This window comes from Ovis canadensis, chromosome 2 (assembly GCF_042477335.2).
Source record: "Ovis canadensis isolate MfBH-ARS-UI-01 breed Bighorn chromosome 2, ARS-UI_OviCan_v2, whole genome shotgun sequence".
Lineage (NCBI taxonomy): Eukaryota > Metazoa > Chordata > Mammalia > Artiodactyla > Bovidae > Ovis > Ovis canadensis.
This window is the reverse complement of record NC_091246.1, coordinates 195070-214912: the sequence shown is the minus strand read 5'-3', so window position 1 is coordinate 214912 and position 19843 is coordinate 195070. Positions and strand designations below refer to the sequence as shown.

General features: G+C 47.2%; 1 protein-coding gene across 2 annotated transcripts in view; it reads left to right on the top strand.

Annotated features, from left to right (window-relative positions):
* SH3YL1 (SH3 and SYLF domain containing 1) overlaps positions 1 to 19843 on the top strand; it is a 63783-nt gene that overhangs the window by 25930 nt on the left and 18010 nt on the right. For both annotated transcript variants that reach the window (XM_069573796.1, XM_069573795.1), the window contains exons 4-8: positions 247 to 311; positions 8088 to 8200; positions 9349 to 9477; positions 13203 to 13371; positions 14239 to 14314. In XM_069573796.1, coding sequence (XP_069429897.1) covers positions 247 to 311; positions 8088 to 8200; positions 9349 to 9477; positions 13203 to 13371; positions 14239 to 14314 — 552 coding nt within the window. The remainder of the gene's footprint in view (positions 1 to 246; positions 312 to 8087; positions 8201 to 9348; positions 9478 to 13202; positions 13372 to 14238; positions 14315 to 19843) is intronic.

The window sequence follows — 19843 nt, the reverse complement described above, 5'->3', positions numbered from 1 at the left end:
TAGCCAAGAGTACTGGAGTGGGGTGCCATTGCCTTCTCCCATAATACATATCTAACACCTTTTAAACATTTTTAACTTAAAAAATTATATGTTTATTAAAGAACATTTAAAAACATAGGCAAAAATGCTAAAGTCTCATTATTTTAAAAATAAACACCATTCATTCACATTTTAGCATCTTTCCTCTCTATATTTATATGCCGAGGAGTTTTATTGTTAGAGTAATTGCTTGTTTGTTTCTATTAGAATGGTCTGCGCCTTCAGCCATCGGGATAGCTGGGCTTGGTGGCGGATTTGAACTAGGAATAGAGGTGAGTGAGCCACGTGTGTGTGCAGTTGACTTATTCTCTGGAAGCAGCTGATACGTGAAAGGTGAGAGATTCGAGATTCCCTCCTGTTCTTGTCTCACCGCCTGTGGAAATTGTTCCCCTTTACTTTCTTGAGTCTCGGCCTAAACTGTGTGACGTTTATCGTCTGTGTCTCTCTCTTTCCTAACGTTTATCATCTGTCTCTCTCTCTTTCCTTGGCTGCAGAGTTCCATCCATTTGCCATCTCACGTGTTCCCATCTCTAGCACATCTGAAGAGCAGTTATTCTCAGATCTGACAAAATCTAATTGGCAGCTTCTGGCTTCTGACAGCAGTCGTGGGGGCAAACAGCTTAACGTTATGTACCATCATTTGTGGCAAAATCCAGTTTGTGTTACTACTAATGTTCAAATTACTTCAGATTTTTAAAGTACAAATTGTCTTGGTATTATTTCATTTTGTAACTTTGCTCTAATTATGGTTTCTATCAAATGGACTAGAAATTGCACCAGTGCACACGCCCTTTCAGGGGCCTCCAACAGCGAGCATCTGCATGCTATTCATCTTTCATCTGTTGTTTCACTGCTGCTGCTGCTGCTGAGCCGCTTCCATCGTGTCTGACTCTGTGCGACCCCATAGACGGCAGCCCACCAGGCTCCCCCGTCCCTGGGATCCTCCAGGCAAGAACACTGGAGTGGGTTGCCATCTCCTTCTCCAACACATGAAAGTGAAAAGTGAAAGTGAAGTCGCTCAGTCGTGTCTGACCCTCAGCGACCCCATGGACTGCAGCCTTCCAGGCTCCTCCATCCGTGGGATTTTCCAGACAAGAGTACTGGAGTGGGGTGCCATTGCCTTCTCCGTGTTTTACTGCTAGTGATTGATAAATCAAATCTAATGTTCCCGAATTCTTCTCAAATTACAGCCAGTTTCTTCCTAAGCTCTGCTTTTATGAATTTGCTCTTTTGCCATAGTTTAAAATGACTTTGGGCTTCCCAGGTGGTGCTGGTGGTAAAGAACCTGCCTGCCAGTACTGGTTAGACATAAGAGACGTGGGTTCAGTCCCAGGGTCAGGAAGATCTCCTGCCATCCCTGGGTCAGGAAGATCACCTGAAGAAGGAAATGGCAGTCTACTCCAGCATTCTTGCCTGGAGAATCCCGTGGACAGGGGAGCCTGGCAGGCTGTAGTCCATGGAGTCCCAAAGTGTCGAACATGACTAAAGCGACTTAGAACCCACACAGGAGGAATTATTTCCACTACTGTTTGGTTTTTTTTTTCATTTTTATTTGACCTTTACTTGCTGCTGCATGAATCTGTATCATAAAAAGAGGAGCGTATTTCAGATTTGCTCTGGCAGCTGCCTTTTTGCTGTGTGTTCAGTGAAGCCAGGTCTCCAGCATTGCAGGCAGACGCTTCACCGTGTGAGCTACCAGGGAGGCCCTTACTTACAGTGAAGTCATAGCCTTCAGCACCGTGGCGCTCGCACGCAAAGCGTGTTTTCAGCATCTGTTGTGCACCGCTGCTCACACCTCCTGGCACTGCACCACGTGTCCCTGTTGTCACTCTGACCCCAGATTTTGGGGCTCAATCTCGAATAACATTTACTTATATTTTCCATCTTTGGGAAATTTGGGGCTTCCCTGGTGGCTCAGATGGTAAAGAATCTGCCTGTAATGCAGGAGACCTGGCTTCAACCGCTAGGTTGGGAAGATCCCCTGGAGAAGGGGATGGCTACCCACTCCAGTATTCTGGCCTGGAGAATTCCATTGACTGTATAGAGGAACCAGAGATCAAATTGCCAACATCCATAGGATCATTGAAAAAGCAAGAGAGTTCCTAAAAAACATCCACTTCTGCTATATTGATGATGCCAAAGCCTTTGACTATGTGCATCACAACAAACTGTGAAAAATTCTTAAAGAGATGGGAATACCAGACCACCTGACCTGCTTACTGAGAAATCTGTATGCAGGTCAAGAAGCAACAGTTAGAGCTGGACATAGAACAACAAACTGGCTCCAAATTGGGAAAGGAGTACATCAAAACTGTATATTGTCATCCTGCTTATTTAACTTATATGCAGAGTACATCATGCGAAATGCCAGGCTGGATGAAGCACAAACTGGAATCAAGATTGCTGAGAGAAATACCAGTAACCTCAGATATGCAGATGGTACCATCGTTATGGCAGAAAGTGAAGAAGAACTAAAGAACCTCTTGGTGAAAGTGAAAGTGGAGAGTGAAAAAGTTGGCTTAAAACTCAACATTCAGAAAACGAAGATCATGGCATCTGGTCCCATCACTTCATGGCAAATAGATGGGAAAACAATGGAAACAGTGAGAGACTTTATTTTCTTGAGCTCCAAAATCACTGCAGATGGTGACTGCAGCCATGAAATTAAAAGACAGTTACTCCTTGGAAGAAAAGTTATGACCAAAAAGCAGAGACATTACTTTGCTGACAAAGGTTCATCTAGTCAAAGCTATGGTTTTTCCAGTAGTCATGTATGGATGTCAGAGCTGGACTATAAAGAAAGCTGAGCACTGAAGAATTGATGCTTTTGAACTGTGGTGTTGAGAGTCCCTTAGACTGCAAGGAGATCAAACCAGTCAATCCTAAAGGAAATCAGTCCTGAATATCCATTGGAAGGACTGATGCTGAAGCTGAAGCTCTAATACTCTGGCCACCTGATGGGAAGAACTGACTCATTTGAAAAGACATCGATGCTGGGAAAGACTGAGGGCAGGAAGAGAAGGGGACAACAGAGGATGAGTTGGTTGGATGGTATCACCGACTCGATGGACATGAGTTTGAGCAAGCTCCAGGAGTTGGTGATGGACAGGGAAGCCTTTTGTGCTGCAGTCCATGGGGTCGCAAAGAGATGGACATGACTGAGTGACTGAACTGTGGAAACTTTGAACACAACTTAGCCTCGTGTCTGTATAGAAATTAACTCTATAATTCTATTTAAATACTGTACGTGGAAAATACATATTAACTTTGAAAAATATCCACTTCAAGTAGAGATCAGACTGTCCTAGGAGTTTGTGCCTCTTGAATATGACCTGACTGCTTCCCCAAGCACAGCTGTAAGGTTAGGGTCATCAGCTGCTTTTCAGTGCTAGGAAGAGGCCAAGCTGGTCCCCCAGGAAGCATCTCAGACCTGGACAGGAGTGTGTTTCCCTTCTGGGCGCACCCCTGGACCAGGATGAGTGAGGAAGCTGGTGGGTTGTTGGCCACGAGCCCACAGACCTCCTGCTGCTGGGCGCTCTTGTTAGCCCAGCTCTGGTCCCAGTGAAACACAGCAGAGCTGTGGCCAGTGGGTGCTGAAGGCCCACGCCCCAGGGTCTGCAGCCCCCTGGGCTTCCTGGTCCTCTGCCTAGTGTTCTTCTTTCACCAGACACTTGCTGTTAATGAGATAGAGGGCTTGACCCAAGCTCCAGCCTGGAGAGTTTCTTGTCTGGCCCTTATCTGAATTGTGAGTCCTTCGTACCTATGTCCTTAGATTGACCAAGTATCACCCACAAGTAGACACACAGAATAAGTCTGTTTCTTTACAGCACTGGTGTCAGAGGTTCAGACTGTCAAGTATTTGTTGACTACTTTAATTATCTGCCATTCTGTTTTAGAGTGGAATAGTTAGCAATAATAGTTAATAGTCTCATAAAACGCTCACATATCTTCTTACAGAATCATTTCCATACCATAGTAATGAAGGATGTCATTGTGGAGGTAACTGAGTTACGTGACCCCTCTGGTGGAGACAACCAGAGAGTGACAGGCTGGTTATTCAGAGGGACGCCTCTGGTTCCCAAACACAGTTATGAGTTGTTTGCAACCCTGGGTGCTGGCTCCCTCACGAGACATCTCGTCTTGGCCGCCTTTCACAGGCAAGGAGAGGGAGGCTCAGAGACGTCGAGCCCTGTGTGCTTGGTTCCAGGGCTGCTCCCGGTGCCCCCTCTGGTCTGGCCTGACTGCCGTCCCTGTAACACACTGTGGATTTGAGGGCACGCGTGAGGTAGGCAGGGTGCCTGCCTCTTTGAGGGTATTTCAGTGCTGAGAGACACTCAGCCGCATGCAGAGGTGGTGTGTGGTTGTCTCCGATTGGTTCCCCTGGAGGCAGAGCCTGGGATGGGACTCAGGGCACAGGTGATTTACTGAGCAAGTGTTCTCGGGGGGCCTGTAAGGGGCCCAGGGAAGCAGACAGAGAAGGGGAAGCGTCTGGGCAAGGCTGTCATCCCTGGTAAACTCACCATGGTCTGATGACAGGGAGAGGAGGCAAGTCCTAGGACAGAAGCGACCCAGCCAGTGTCTGGGGACGGCTGCTCTCACCACCTGTCAGTGTGAGGGCAGCTGAGTGCTGGGTGGGGGGCTGGAGGAGCTGGTGCTGCTCCTGCCTGTGGCCAGAGCCCTCTCCTGAGCCCAGGGCCCCAGGGAGTGTCCGCCTTCCGTGCTGCCTCCCACGGGTGGTGACTCCTTCCATGCATGTGGGAATGTGGGCCTGAGCCCAGGGCAACCAGGGGGTGTCCGCCCTCCGTGCTGCCTCCCGCGGGTGGTGGCCCCTTCCATGCATGTGGGAATGTGGACCTGACCACCAGGAAGTCTAGGTCGGTCTCTGCTTTGGAATCTGGACCAGGATAAGGCCGTGAAGTCCTTCATAGGGTGCCATGTTTTGACAGGATTTGTTGGCCTTTATCAGCTTGGACTTTAGTTAAATACACAGTCTGGTACTGGTCCACTTGAGACAGCTGCTGAGAATCCCAAGGTTGTATGACTTATGCAAACCCACCAAACACAACAACAACAAAAAAAGTTTTAAAAGTCAGTGGAGTCAGGAAAGATAATGCGAAGAGCTAGTTTAAATGCTACTAATATTTTCTTTCCAGGACAATTATAGCAGAGGCCAAAGCTCTGAAAACCCCGACACCACAGATTACCCCATTGTTTGTCGTTTACCAAAAGCCAGAATCCACACTGGGCCATCGAGTCTGATCGGCTTCGCCCAAGACTGTAACGTGAGAAAAACGGCTCAGTCTTTTCCAGGAGAATTTGGATGAACTCTTTTGCTTTAATAATGAGAAAGGCTAGATCTAGGCTGAAGCTGAGAAGCTACCTTTAGAGATCAGAGTTCAGTGTCTAAGTCCCCTAAGGTTGCTGTGCACGAGAGGATCTGTTGGTGTGGAGTGAGAGGCGCTGGGAGCCTCTCAAGTTTGGCTTGGATGTTGAGGCTGATGATGCCCCTGAGTGAGAGTGTGAAGCTTGTCACCCACAAGAGGAGGCTTTCCAGGGGAGTGGGGCAGACTTCTGAGCAGAACGGCTGGAGAGATGGGAAAAAAGACCGTCTGAGCTTCTGCGGAGGGTGGAGGAGGTGGGGGCAGGTCTCACCAGAACCACGGGCGGAGCCCTGGGCTTTCTCCGCGGGTTGCCTGGATGCCGGGCTTCACCACAGGACTGCAGCGTCGGGGACTCGGGTCCTCGGTGGGTAAACGTCTGAGGGCAGAGGGCAGGGTGTGTGGGGCAGGGGGTCGGGGAGCCGTGGCCAGTGGCCCCTGAGAACACTTTTCCCTAGCTTTTCCTGTGTGACTTTTTAAATTCTTGTTTAAGAATTGGATTTAATTATAAAACTTTGGTTTTATTTACAAGTTAACTGTATCTTAATTCCAACTTGTTAAGAAGTGCTTGTCACATTCTCACCTGTCGGTCTTATGTGGCTTACGTGCCCACCTGCCCCTGCCTTCTTTCAGGAAATCCACCCTGCTTTCCGCTCTGAGCTGTGGAAAGAAGTAGAGAGCCATTGGCACTGTGGCTGCTCTTCAAACTGTGGAGCTTTGGGCCTGGCTCCCTGTCTAATTGGTCGTGTCACTGAAGAACGCAGCATTATCTTACTCTTATTCCAGGAGATCTGAATTGAGACTGGACATGAACTTAAAGGGTTAATTTATTTTCTTCACTGACTCATAGCTGTGCCTTACTTTACTAAGACGCACCAAGCAGAAAGGGCCGTACTAACTGGAGCACCTACAGGGTCATGACTGGAGGTTTAGTGACAGTGTCTACGCACTAAGCAATATGCAAAGGAATTCCATGTATATTTTCTTAAAAAATCTGTACAATTTGGTGATCAATCATTGGCGAAATTGCTTAACTTTGCATGAGAAATGCTAAAAAATTCTATATCATTAAACGCCATGCTCCTCAGAATCGTTCTTTATACAAGAGTATAGTAAAAGTAAAAATAACAGTTGATATGAGTCAGCGGTATGTTTTGCATGGGTCAGTTAGGTGGCATATTAAGTCTGTCCTTCAGAACCTGAGTGTACTTTTTCATGAAGTGATTCAAATTAAACTGTATCAGGAATTCTACTAGGCCCTTCCAGTACAATCACATTTGATAATAATTGGGTTCTTCTGTCGATGAAGACATCTACTTGAAAAATGTAAAGAGCAGTATAAATGAACTCATCTTTTAAGCATTAATCTGCTTGGCCTTTGCATATTTTGTTGAGATGTGAATATGCCAGGCTGTACAGATTATTTCAATTCATCTTTCAAACAGCTGTGTCTGTTCATGCACGCACATACGTGTGTAAGAGCCGACTCTGGAAATGACTCTGATGCTGGAAAGACTGAAGGCAAAAGGGAGGGGGTGGCAGAGGATGAGATGGTTAAACAGCATCACCGATTCAGTGGACATAAGCTTGAGCAAACGCAGGGAGGCAGTGAAGGACAGGGGGGCTAGCGTGCGGCAGTCTGTGTGGTCGCCAAGAGTCGCACACGGTTTAGTGGCTGGACACCAACAGTGCACATGCCTGTGTGAGCACGTGTGCCTGTAAATGTGGGAACTACTATTATGCCCATCTTACAGAGAAGGAGACTGAGGCTCTGAACTGCTCGGTTTGCCCACGGTCACGCAATGTGCTCGAGAGGGAAATGGCAACCCACTCCAGCATTCTTGCCTGGAGAATCCCACGGACGAAGGAACCTGGCAGGCTACAGTCCAGGGGGTCGCAAAGAGTCGGACCCGACCAAGCAACTAATACACACAGTGTGCAGGGGCACGAGTGGGGTTATCACCCAGATGTCCAGCTACGCCCTCCTGCCTGCTGTCTTCTGGGCACGTAGCTCAGGGGGTGGGTCCTGTTGTGGACTGTAAGTATGAAAAGGCCAAAGGTACCCGCAACGGCCCTGGGACCCTGTCAGCCCTCCTGGTGGTCCTGCCCCGGAGTCTGGAGAATACACCCCACCCCGGGCGTGTTCTCCCTCCAGCTTCGCTTTTATTGTGCTGGGAGGACTAACTGTGGTGACAGGCACAGCTAGGGCCACAAGTCTTCCTCCTGACACCTCGCAGGTCTGTGTGGGTTGGGGTCGGGGGGCATGGGTGGGATCCAGACTCCAGGCCCCCGACCTTCTGGCCTGCTCCTCACTCCCATTCTCCGGCTCAGCCTTCGCCGAGTGTTCAGTTTGAGAAAGTCCTTCGACCTTTCACACCTACCTGAGTGTGAGCCGGTCACTAGGACAGCCCACCCGGCCTCACTCACCCACGAGGCTGTGGCGAAGCTGGAGCAGCACCCCTGGCGGGCGCCCGGCCCCTCTCCTCACCTGGGGGACGGGGGCTGCCTAAGTCCTCAGCTGAAAGTAAAGCGCAGCTCTGCTTTCGGGCTCTTCCTTTGCCCACATCGAGATTCTCGCTGCATGACATATCGCACGTTTGAGTTGTGATAAACACATTTTAAATGATACACGGGCGGGATTATTTTAAAATACATGGCTCTGCTTTTCAGGTATCAGACTTGGTGATAATTTTGAACTATGACAGAGCCGTAGAAGCTTTTGCAAAAGGTGGTAACCTAACACTTGGCGGGAACCTCACAGTGGCCGTCGGGCCCTTGGGAAGGTGAGTGCTCGAAACCCTTTCTGAGCAGCTATGGACTGTAAAGACTTTAAAAACCATATTGTTTTGCATTAAGAGAAAATTGAATTAGAGTGACACAAATTTGTGATCTGCACGTGTCCCAGAGGATCTTCCCAGGTGGAGCAGTGGTAAAGAATCCCCCTGCCAATGCAGGAGACAGAGCGACAAGGTCCCTGGATGTGGAAGGTCCCCTGAAGGAGGAGGTGGCCCCCACTCCAGGATTCTTGCCTGGGAATCCCGTGGACAGAGGAAGGAGACAGAGAGACAAGGTCCCTGGATGCAGAAGGTCCCCTGAAGGAGGAGGTGGCCCCCCCTCCAGGATTCTTGCCTGAGAATCCTGTGGACAGAGGAGACCGACAGGCTTCAGCCCACGGGGTCCAAAGAGTCGGACACGCCTGAGCACACACACGTGCAGAGAGGGTTTGAGGTTGCTCACAAATAAGAAACTTGCAAAACACAGCCAGTGTAATAAAATGAGAAAAGTTGAAACCAACACATGTGAAAAGAAACTAAATTTTCAGCAATGCAGAATTAACGTAAAATTTATATATATGCTGTGAAGGAGCCTGGTCAAGTCAGTTTTAATTAACTGAGAAAGAGCAGCATTGATCAGGACAAAAAAAAGAAAAGCATTTTTCCAAACTACATTGTGAAAAATTGAAGTGGAAGTGTTTTACATGAGTGATGTTTACAATACTGTGGTTTCCCCTTCCCTATTAATGAATAACTATTCTTGAGTTAATTGAATAATTAAATATTTTGAACTCAGACTGTTTGTAGAAGTTAGTAAAATCATCTAAAAATGTTTCTGAGTTCTATGGAGATACTCACAGTAAAAAGAACCAGTCTTTTACTCTTGAGACGCACTTCCCTGTTTTGGTAAAAGAAGACAAAGTTAGAGAATCTCAGCTTAACTTGTGTTTTTCCCGTGTGTCACCTTGTCCTATAACCATCTTGCCTACTATGTCCTCTGAACCACCTTCAACACACCTACCTTAGGCCAGCAGGCAGTGAAATATAAAAATAAGGTAGGTATAGAGCGAGATCCTTCTTTGGGGTTGGAAGTTGGTGCCGCTCAGACAGTCACCTTTAGGTGAAGATGCTCACAGCTCCGGGATAATGTTTTGCAGGAATTTAGAAGGAAATGTCTCCCTAAGAAGCTCGGCTGCCGTCTTTACTTACTGCAAGTCGAGAGGCCTCTTCGCCGGCATATCTTTAGAAGGCAGCTGTTTGATTGAGAGGAAGGAAACTAACCGAAAGTAAGTCTAAGGCAAATAATTTTAATTGATTTGAAGAAAGTGAGCCTTTGTAGATTCATGTGGTTCTTAAGAGGGTACAGAGCACCTTCGTACGGCGTGTCTGCTGGCACCGAGCTTCCAGCAGCACCTGCTCACCTGCGTCTCTGTGTCACATTTTGGTAATTCCTACAGGATTTCAAACTTTTTCATTATTGCATTGGCTCCGGTGATCTGTGATCTGTGGCCTTGGATGTTACAGCTGTGATTGTTTGGGACATCAGGCCCTGCGCCCTGTCAGGGGAGAACCTGTTCAGTAAGCGTGTCTATGTTCTGACCGCCCCTCCCCGAGGCTCCATCCCTCTCCTCAGGCCTCCCTGTTCCCTTCGATACAATACATTGAAATTAACAAGGACCTCTAAGTGTTCAAGTGAAGAGCTGCACATCTCTTAGTTTAAACCAAGAGCTGAAAACGCCTGAGCTTGATGAGGAAGGCACGTCAAAGCTGAGACAGGCTGAGAGCTAGGCCTCTGGTGCCGAATAGTCAGCCAAGCTGTGACTGCAAAGGAGAAGTTCCCGAAGGAAGCGACAGGTGCCACACCAGTGAAAGGATGAGCGATAAGACAGCGAACAGCCTCATCACTGGTTCGGAGACGGTTTCAGTGGTTTGGATTGAAGATCCAAAGCAAGGACAACCTTGCCTTCGGCCAAAGCCTCATCCAGAGCAAGGCCCTAATTCTCCTCAGCTCTACGAAGGCGGAGAGAGGTGTGGGGGCTACAGAAGAAAAGTGAGAAGCTGGCAGAGGCTGGTTCATGAGATTGAAGAAAGAAGCCATCCTCATAACATATTAGGTTGGTGCGGAAGTAATAGCGGTTTTACATTGTTGAAATGTGTCATTTGATATTGGAATCCATTCTTAAATCAATGTGGTTCTGTTAAACTTCATTTTAATGCTCATTTCTCGCTTTATGTTTTTTGCTAATGACTTATTACTTGCTGTTTATTTTATATTTATTTTAGATTAGGGAAATGATGTTTAGATAAAAAGCAAATTCAAGTGAATTTTTTATTCAAGTTCAAAGTGGGTCGTGAAGTAGCGGAGACCACTTGCAGCATCAACAGTGCACTTGGCCCAGGAACTGCTAACGAACGGACAGTGCAGCGGTGGTTCAAGGAGTTTTGCGAGGAGACGAGAGCTTTGAAGATGAGGAGCATGGTCGTGGGCCATCAGAAGTTGACAACAGTCAACTGGGAGCCATCGCTGAGTCGGATCCTCTTACAACCACATGAAAAATTGGCAAAGAATTCAGTGTTGACCGTTCTACAGTCATTCTGCATCTGAAGCAAATGGGAAAGGAGAAAAAGCTCAATAAGTGGGGGCTTCATGCTGCTGCTGCTGCTGCTGCTGCTAAGTCGCTTCAGTCGTGTCTGACTCTGTGCAGCCCCACAGACAGCAGCTCACCAGGCTCCACCGTCCCTGGGATTCTCCAAGGAAGAACACTGGAGTGGGTTGCCATTTCCTTCTCCAATGCATGAAAAGTGAAGTCGCTCAGTCGTGTCCGACTCTTCGTGACCCCATGGACTCCAGCCTACCAGGCTCCTCCGTCCATGGGATTTTCCAGGCAAGAGTACTGGAGTGGGTTGCCACTGCCTTCTCCAGGGTGCTTCATGAGCTGACCAAAAATCAAGAAAATTGTTTTGAAGTGTAGTCTTCTCTTATTCTAAGCAACAGTAATGAACCATTTCTTGATTGGATTGTGGCATGTGACGAAAGGAGGATTTTATTCGACGACTGGTGACGACCAGCTCAGTTGGACTGAGAAGAAGCTCCAAAGCACTTCCCAAAGCCAACCTTGCACCAAAAAAGATCACGATCACTGCTTGGTGGCCTGTTGCTGCTCTTATGCACTACAGCTTTCTTAATCCTGAGGAACCATTACCTCTGAGAAGTCTGCTCAGCAAATTGAAGAGACGCTTCAAAACCTGCAGTGCCCGCAGCGGGCGATGGTCAGCAGAGCAAGCCGAATTCTTCTGTGTGGTAATGCCTGCCACCTGCCACACAGCCGACACTGCAAAAGGTGAGCAAGTCTGGCTGCACAGTTTTGCTTCATCCGCCATATTCACCTGATCTCTCACCCGCTGACTACCACTCTTCAAGCATCTCAGCAACTTTCTGCAGGCAAAATTCTTCCACAACCAGCAGGAGGCAGAAAATGCTTTCCAAGAGTTCACTGAATCCTGAAGCGTGAATTTCTACATGACAGGAGTAAGCAAACTTATTTCTTGTTGGTGAAAACGTGTTGATTGTAATGGTTCCTATTTTGATTAATAAAGATGTTTTTGAACCTAGTTATAATGACTTAAAATTTGTGGTCTGAAGCCACAGTCACTTCTGCACCAACATAATAAAAGCGCAGTGTCCACCATTATAAGAGGTTCCCTATTGTTACACTCAGCCTTTGTCTGTCTTCCATAACTCACAGACCAATTTTGACCTAAAATAAATAAAAGATTTGGAGGATCCTCACAGGGAACAAGGAACTTCCTCTTTAACCTGGCATCTAGCTAATAGTTCCCAAAACTGTGCTTCCAAATTTCCACTAAAATGTGTCTAATTGCCCAGAAAAAGGTCAGAAGCTAGGACTGAGAGGACTGCTTGCAGAAACTGGCAGGAGTCCCACAACAGTGACCCGGACGGGCCTGGGCCTGCTGGTGGCGGGCAGACGCCTGCTGGTGGCGGGCAGACCCCTGATGGTGGCGGACAGACGCCTGCTGGTGGTAGACACCTACTGGTGGCGGACAAATGCCTGCTGCTCACACCTGACAGAGAGGAGTCAGGGGCCACGTGTGTGGCGCTCTTCCACCTGGAGCCCCACACTCACTCAGTGATGTTCAGTGCAGACCTCAACAACCAGAAAACGGGAGGGATGGGGAAAGTAAGGCTTGCAGAACTCTCTACCTTGTAAAGTCAAGAGAAATGGTTTTTACTTCTGGTTTTATTAATTTGAGAAATTTAAGTTAAGAATGCTTTTAGAAATGTGTGATTCTAGGCCTTTGGAAGATTTTCCCACTAAAGTTCACCTAATCCCTGGATAAACTAAAAGAAATACACTTTTTAATCAACTGCAAGGCTTCCAAACATGTAAGGCAGATCCTTACATAATTTTGTTACAAATAAACATTTTAGGGAACTATAGGTTGGCACCATTTTTATAAGAAACTTATAAAGCAAAAGCCTGTAAAAAATGTATGTGCTTGTAGGTACCTGTGCACAAGTGTCTAATTCTTGTGTCTACATATGTTTATATATAAATGTTCTATAGATGTTTATATATAAATGTTCTATAGATGCTTATATATAAATGTTCTATAGATGTTTATATATAAATGTTCTATAGATGCTTATATATAAATGTTCTATAGATGCTTATATATAAATGTTCTATAGATGTTTATATATAAATGTTCTATATATGCTTTTATGTATGAATGCATGTGTCTGTGAAGTGCTTCTATATTGTTGGGAAAAGGACATAAATATCAGGCCACTTACGGCAGTTGCCTCTAGAGGTGAGCTTAGAGGGATGAATGTTGGGCCTTAACGCGGGTGGTTAGTGTTTGAAGAGTGGTTTGTGTAAAGCTCCGTGGGTGAGCAAGACACACTGACACGCGTGGGTGTGTGTCCTTCATCTACCTCTAGAAAAGATCTATGTCTTCAAAATAAATGTTCTCATATGTTTCTTGGTAGATTTTATTGTCAAGACATTCGAGCCTATGACATTTTGTTTGGCGATATCACACGGCCTGCTCAAGCAGAAGACCTTTATGAAATTCTCGATTCCTTTACTGAGAAGTATGAAAGTGAAGGACAGCGACTCAACGCCAGAAGAGCCGCCCGGGAGCAGAAGAAGGCTTCGGTGATGCTGGGTTTCTCTATTTTCCTTAGTAGCTGCAGAGGATTTCTTCATATAGACGATTCTGCCTTTGGTAGTGAGCTCCTCGGGGGCTCAGTCCATAATCCGCCTGCAGTGCGGTGGGCCTGGGTTCCATCCTGAGCCAGGGAAGACCCCCTGGAGGAGGGCACGGCTGCCCCTCCAGTGCGGTGGGCCTGGGTTCCATCCTGAGCCAGGGAAGACCCCCTGGAGGAGGGCACGGCTGCCCCTCAAGTATTCTCGCCTGGACATTTCCTTGGACGGAGGAGCCTGGTGGGCCACAGTCCCTTGGGTCGCAAAGAGTCGGATGGGACTGAGCAACTAACACACACATCCTGCATATCCAGTTCTAAACACCCTACTAAACCTCCCTTGTAATTTCATTTGCGTATAGTTCTTGTGAAAAATGTCCTGAAACCTTGGCGATCATCTATACAAATTTCAGGAAGAGATGCAGTTTCCTTTCATTGCCTTTCTGCGAGATCAGACCTCTATAATATTAATTAACAGTACTAATAACCGCTGCCGGCCTAGTGCCTTGATGTGTGGAGAGCCTTCTGCGCTGGGTTCATAGCTCCGCTCGGTCCATCGCGGGCTCCTCCTGTGCAGTGGCGGGGCCGGGAGGAGGGACGCTTCCAGCTGCAGAAGCGTGGCCCCTGCGGTCACCTGCCTGTTGTCAGTTCAACCAGGGGTTGAACTGCTCTGGGGTGGCCCAGAGCAGCGTGTGTGCTCTGCTAACGAGTGCAGGGCCTCGCGCTTGCATGTACACGCACAGGCGGGGGCGGGGAAGCATCATATGCTCTTAAGAAAAAACAGATTTAAAATCACGTGCATTTTTCCTGCTCTTCCCAGGCTAAATTGCCTCCGAAACCATCATCAAGACCACAGCAATCGCCTGCACAAGCACAGCTGAGTTCTGGCTCTCAAAGTAAGTGTTTTTGTTGCAATTCAAATACAGTTGTAATTAAGTAGGTATGAAATATTATTCAGAAATCAAAAGTTACACTTTTAGAGTCCAATAGAAGAACTGATGCATATTAAAGAGAAAAAAAACAAATGCTTGGCCTCTTCTAAACACATGAGGCTGATTGTCGTCCCTGTAATTTGTGAAAATGTTTATTCTCGTTCAGAAAATGCTTTTTCCAGTGACAGAGTTTTACCTTTAAAGTTTTTCTCTCTCCTCTTCTTCTTTTTTTTTTTTTCGCATCTCTTCCAAACACTGTTATTCTGCTGATTTGAAATGGAAACAATAAACCTGTTTTTCTCATATACACATAGATTTATATTTCTGAAAATTGATTTTACTATACATTCTTGGAAGCTCAGGGTTTCACAAAATAGAAACCTTATTTTCTAGGGTTTCTAAATAGCTCAGGGTTGTAAAACAGAATAAATTCATGAAGCATCAGGTTTTCGGCCTTCACTCATCTTTCTATTACTCATTTTTATGACAGTCACTTTTGGAATTCTGGTTTTCATGGACAGAGGCTTCCAGTAAATAGCAATATAGTAAAGTAGGCAATGTTTCATACAATAATTACCTGTTAGGCAAGCGGCATTGTGCTGTGGCTTTTAAGAGCGCAGTGATGAAGCTAACTTATCTCCTGCCTTTAAAGAACTTTCCCTCCAGGAGCAGAGAGATCACATGTGGAAAAGTAACTGCAATTTCAGGAAGACGTACCATGAAATAATGCAAGGGTCTGAGGCACCAACCGCCCATGCCAAAGTCAAAAATATATATCTAACTTTTGACTCCCCCCAAACTTTACTAATAGCCCACAGCTGCCTGGAAGCCTTACTGATAACAGAAACAGTCGATTAACACATATTTTGTGAGTTATATATGTTACCTACTGTATTCCCGTATAAAGTAAACTAGAAAAAATATTAAGAAAAGTATAAGGAAATGAAAATATATTGATGGTACTGTACTGTATTTATTTATACCAAAAGTTTACATCATCTGTTTACAAGATGAATTGTCTGCCAGCACCCATGTCAATATTGTCTTATGTGATACAAACTCTGTAAACGTTATATGTAATGCTAACAAAAAAAATTAGAAATTAATAGGAAAAAGAAATTCACATTTACAGATAGAATGATTCATGCATTGATAAAAATAAGCAGCAGTGTGATTGCTTTGTGGTGGCTTAGCCTATGTACTGGTGAATGAAGAACTGTAAAATTTTTTTGGCATACAGTATTACAGCCATATTTATAATAAATATTAGAAGCATTGGCACATTTTTTTAAAAACTGCTTACGTGTGATGAAGACTGATAGTGTCTACAATTACAAGAGGAGAGAGAGGGGCATGCTATACAGTAGCCTAATTCTTTGAAAGCCAAGTTACACAACAGTAAGGAAACTGCCCGTCACTGATTGTGCGTGACACGCGGCCCATCTTGGCCTGTGTGAGGGCAGCCTGTCCACTTCTTCACAAGTCGCACACACAGTGCCCCATGCGGTGAGCACTTGGGCGATGCTGGTGATGACGGAGACCTCTCACAGTTGCTAGACTTTCACACGAGGACACGCACATACACAGCAGATAAGTCTGTTGGCTGAATGACGTGATGATCATTTACTCTCCATCAAGTGGGGGTGGGTCATCACAGAGGTCTTCCTCCTCATCCTCATGTTGAGCAGGCTGAGGAGAAAGAGGGAGAAGAAGATGGGGTGGTCCTGCTGCCCCAGGGGTGGCAGAGTGGAGTGGGGGGAGAGAGAGGCAAGAGAGGCAGCACCCTCGATGTCCCTTTATGGAAATGCATCATAATTTCTGTCTGACTTTTTTGCTTTTCCATTTCTCTAAAAATGTGTGTACGGGATCCCAGTCCTCCTTCCACTCTTTGCTTTGGTTTCAGTCCGTGTATCGTACGAGATCCATGTCAGAAAAGAAGTTTAAAAGCAGTCTTGAATAAGCAGGGGCTTCCCAGGTAGCTCAAACGTTAAGGAATCTGCCTGCCAGTGCAGGCAATGAGAGACTCAGGTTTGACCCCTGGCTCGGGAAGATCACCTGGAGAAGGGTGCGGCAACCTACCCCAGTGTTATCGCCTGGAGAATCCCATGGACAGAGGAGCCTGGTGGGCTGCAGTCCTTGGGGTCACAGAGAGTCGGACACGCCTGGGCAGCTGCTGCTTTCTCTTCCATCTGAGTAAGCAGAACCCTCTGCCGGATTGTCTGATGCCGGTGTGTCTTTGGCACTGCCCCTGCGTCTTTTCCCTAGTTGTCTGGCACTGATTCAGGAGCTCTCATCTGCATCAAGTCTCTTTTGCTAATTCCTCTGATGTGGTGTCCATCAGCCCCTGAAAGTCTCCAAGATCCGTGTCTTGAGGCCCTTCACAGCCACGCCCCCTCCGCCTGTGTTGCTGTACTCGCAGTCTCTTTCCTGACTTCCTTGACTGGCTCTGCTGTAAACTCTCTGGAGGCGTGTGTGGCGTCTGGAACAGTTTCCTCCAGCAGGAGTTTATTGCTGCAGGCTTGATGGCTTTCATGGCCTTTTCTATAAGAAATGGTGTCTTCAGTGGGGTGATCTTCCAGGCTTCCATGCTCTTCTCACTCTGGGCATTCTCTTCCACAGCATCAACAGTTCTTTCTGCAGAGCACCGTGTGTAGTGAGCCTGTAAAAGTCCTGATGATCCCCTGATCTAGAGGTCTGAAATAGAGATGTTGTGTTTGAGGCCAGCGACACCGCTTGGTGGTCTGCTCATGGAGCTGAGCTCGCGGGGCTCTTGGGTGGCCAGGGGCATTGTCCAGTATCAAGAGAACTTTGAAAGGCAGCCCCTGAGTGGCACAGGGCTTCCTGATGTCAGGGACCGAAAGCAGAAAAAGTGTTGTCACGATCCCGGCCTTCTTTTTGCACAACCAAAGGTTGTCAGCTTGTGTTTATCTGTTCCCCTTCTAGGCTGGGGCTTAGCAGTTCTATAGAGGAGGGCAGACTGTGCTTGGAAGAGTAGAGCTTGTCTGTCCCTTCCTGCCTTAAATCCTGGCGCTCACTTCTCTTCCTTACTAATAAATGTCCTTGGTTGCAATTTTTGCCAGAATAGGGCAGTTTCATCTGCATTAAAAACCTGTTCAGGCAAATATTCTTTCTTGTCAGTGATTTTCTTAATGGCGCCTGGGACTTAGCTATTGCCTCTTGGTCAGCAGAAGCTGCTTCTCCTGTTATCTTGATGTTACTTAAGCCCAACTTCTTGCTAAAGTTATCAAAGTAAACTTGGCTGGCATTTAGTTCTCCAGTTTAAACCCTTCCCCTTCTTTCTGCTTTAAGCTGTCATATAATGGCTTTGCTTTTTCTCAAATCTTATTAGAGTCTATTGCACCCACATAAAAACTGCATTTGTAATATAAGATAAAAAGGTATTTCAGTGCAGCGTTTCCGCGCCTGTTGGTGTTGCTGCAGCAACAGCTTCTTGGATTTCCTTTCCTCTTTTAGAAACGGTCCTCACACTGAATTCAGTTATGCTGGAATGGTGGGCAGGGGCAGCTGCAGACCTCAGTCTCCACACAGCGAGCAGTTCAGCTTTTGCTTGTAATGACTTTTCTCTGCTTCTTGGGAGCACTTCCAGGGTCACTAGTACTTTTTATGGGTCCCTTGGTGTTAATCAAGGTGTATTATTTTAAACACAATGAAAAACGCACCAGAAGCATGGAGGAGAACTTATCATAGTGACGCACACCTACTGGAGAGACAGCTCGTCACGTGCAGACGGCTAAGGTCAGCATCCTTGGCAGTTACTCGCAGCCCTCACCGCCTCACCACAGCAGCAGGGGTGGCTGCACAAGCCTTCCAGGGTATGGCGTGTGTGCTCGCGCGTGTGCGTAAGCACGTTCATTCGCGTGGTTAGGACTGAACACTGCAGCTTCACACCTGCTCACGTTTCTCTCCACTGCGAATGGAGGGCTGAGTGTGCGTGCGCACAGTTCTGGTAAATTCTAACTCCTGGCGAAAGGTTTGTGTGTTCCCTACAGTGGCGAATGGCGACACAGAATCGCATCTGCGTAAATCCCATGCATTCGCGACACACACACACATTTCTAGGCTGTGTGTTTCATCTGAGTTTTTTCAGTGTGTGGCAAATCTCAGGCAAATTTTCCAATGTTATCAGAAAAAATCCGCTTGTGAGTGAACCCACACAGTGCAAACCCACGCTATTCAATGGTCAGCAGTATATGATAAGCTCTGGGCAGAGGACTCTAAGTGTCAAAGTGCTGCCAAGGTCATAACGCAGGTCCTGCCCTCCCCCTCCGAGTTTTAGGTCCATTTGCCCAGTTGTCATGCCCAGGTGAGACATGAGCGTGAAACCCGACTCATGGCGCCCACACTGAGTCCTGGCTGTGCCTTCAGCTCATCTAAATTTACCTCCTCCAGGAAGATCCTCAGGACCTAGAGCTGCTCTTCACAGCGTGTGTGTGTGTGTGTCACAGCGTGTGTGTCTTATCGTGTGTGTGTGTCTCAGCGCATGTGTGTGTCACAGTGTGTGTGTGTCAGCATGTGTGTGTGTGTCAGTGTGTGTCACAGCGTGTGTGTGTCAGCGTGTATGTGTGTGTCACAGCGTGCGTGTGTGTGTCACAGCATGCGTGTGTGTGTCTCAGCGTGTGTGTGTGTCACTGTGTGTGTCAGCATGTGTGTGTGTCACAGTGTGTGTGTCACAGCATGTGTGTGTGTCAGTGTGTGTCTCAGCGTGTGTGTGTCAGCGTGTATGTGTGTGTCACAGCGTGTGTGTGTCAGTGTGTGCGTGTGTCACAGAGTGTGTGTCACAGAGTGTGTGTGTCTCAGCATGTGTGTGTCAGTGTGTGTCACAGCGTGTGTGTGTCAGCGTGCGTGTGTGTGTCACAGCATGCGTGTGTGTGTCTCAGCATGCGTGTGTGTGTGTCACAGCGTGTGTGTCAGTGTGTGTGTGTCTCAGCGTGTGTGTGTCAGCGTGCGTGTGTGTGTCACAGCATGCGTGTGTGTGTCTCAGCATGCGTGTGTGTGTGTCACAGCGTGTGTGTGTCAGTGTGTGCGTGTGTCACAGAGTGTGTGTGTCTCAGCGTGTGTGTGTGTGTGTGCGCGTGCTCGTCACTCAGTCGTGTCTGCCTCTGTGCGACCCCATGGACTGCAGCCCGCCAGGCCCCCCTGTCCGTGGGGTTTCCCAGGCGAGAATACTGGAGTGGGTTGATCCTCCAGGGGATCTTCCCGACTCAGGGGTCAAACCTGTGTGCCCTGCATCTCCTGCGTTGACAGGCGTGTTCTTCGCCGCTGAGCCCCGCCCCACGCCCTAAACACACACACGACTTGCTGTGTATCCTGTTCTCTTGGGATGCTGCTTTCTTCCTCCAAAGGGATGGTCTGTTTTTATTTTTATTTATGTTCTGGTAATTGATTTGCTTACACTCTTACTTTCAGTAGCAAGATGTGAGCATTGAATCTTTTATTAATTTAGATAGGAGTGACTACATAAAACTTGACCTG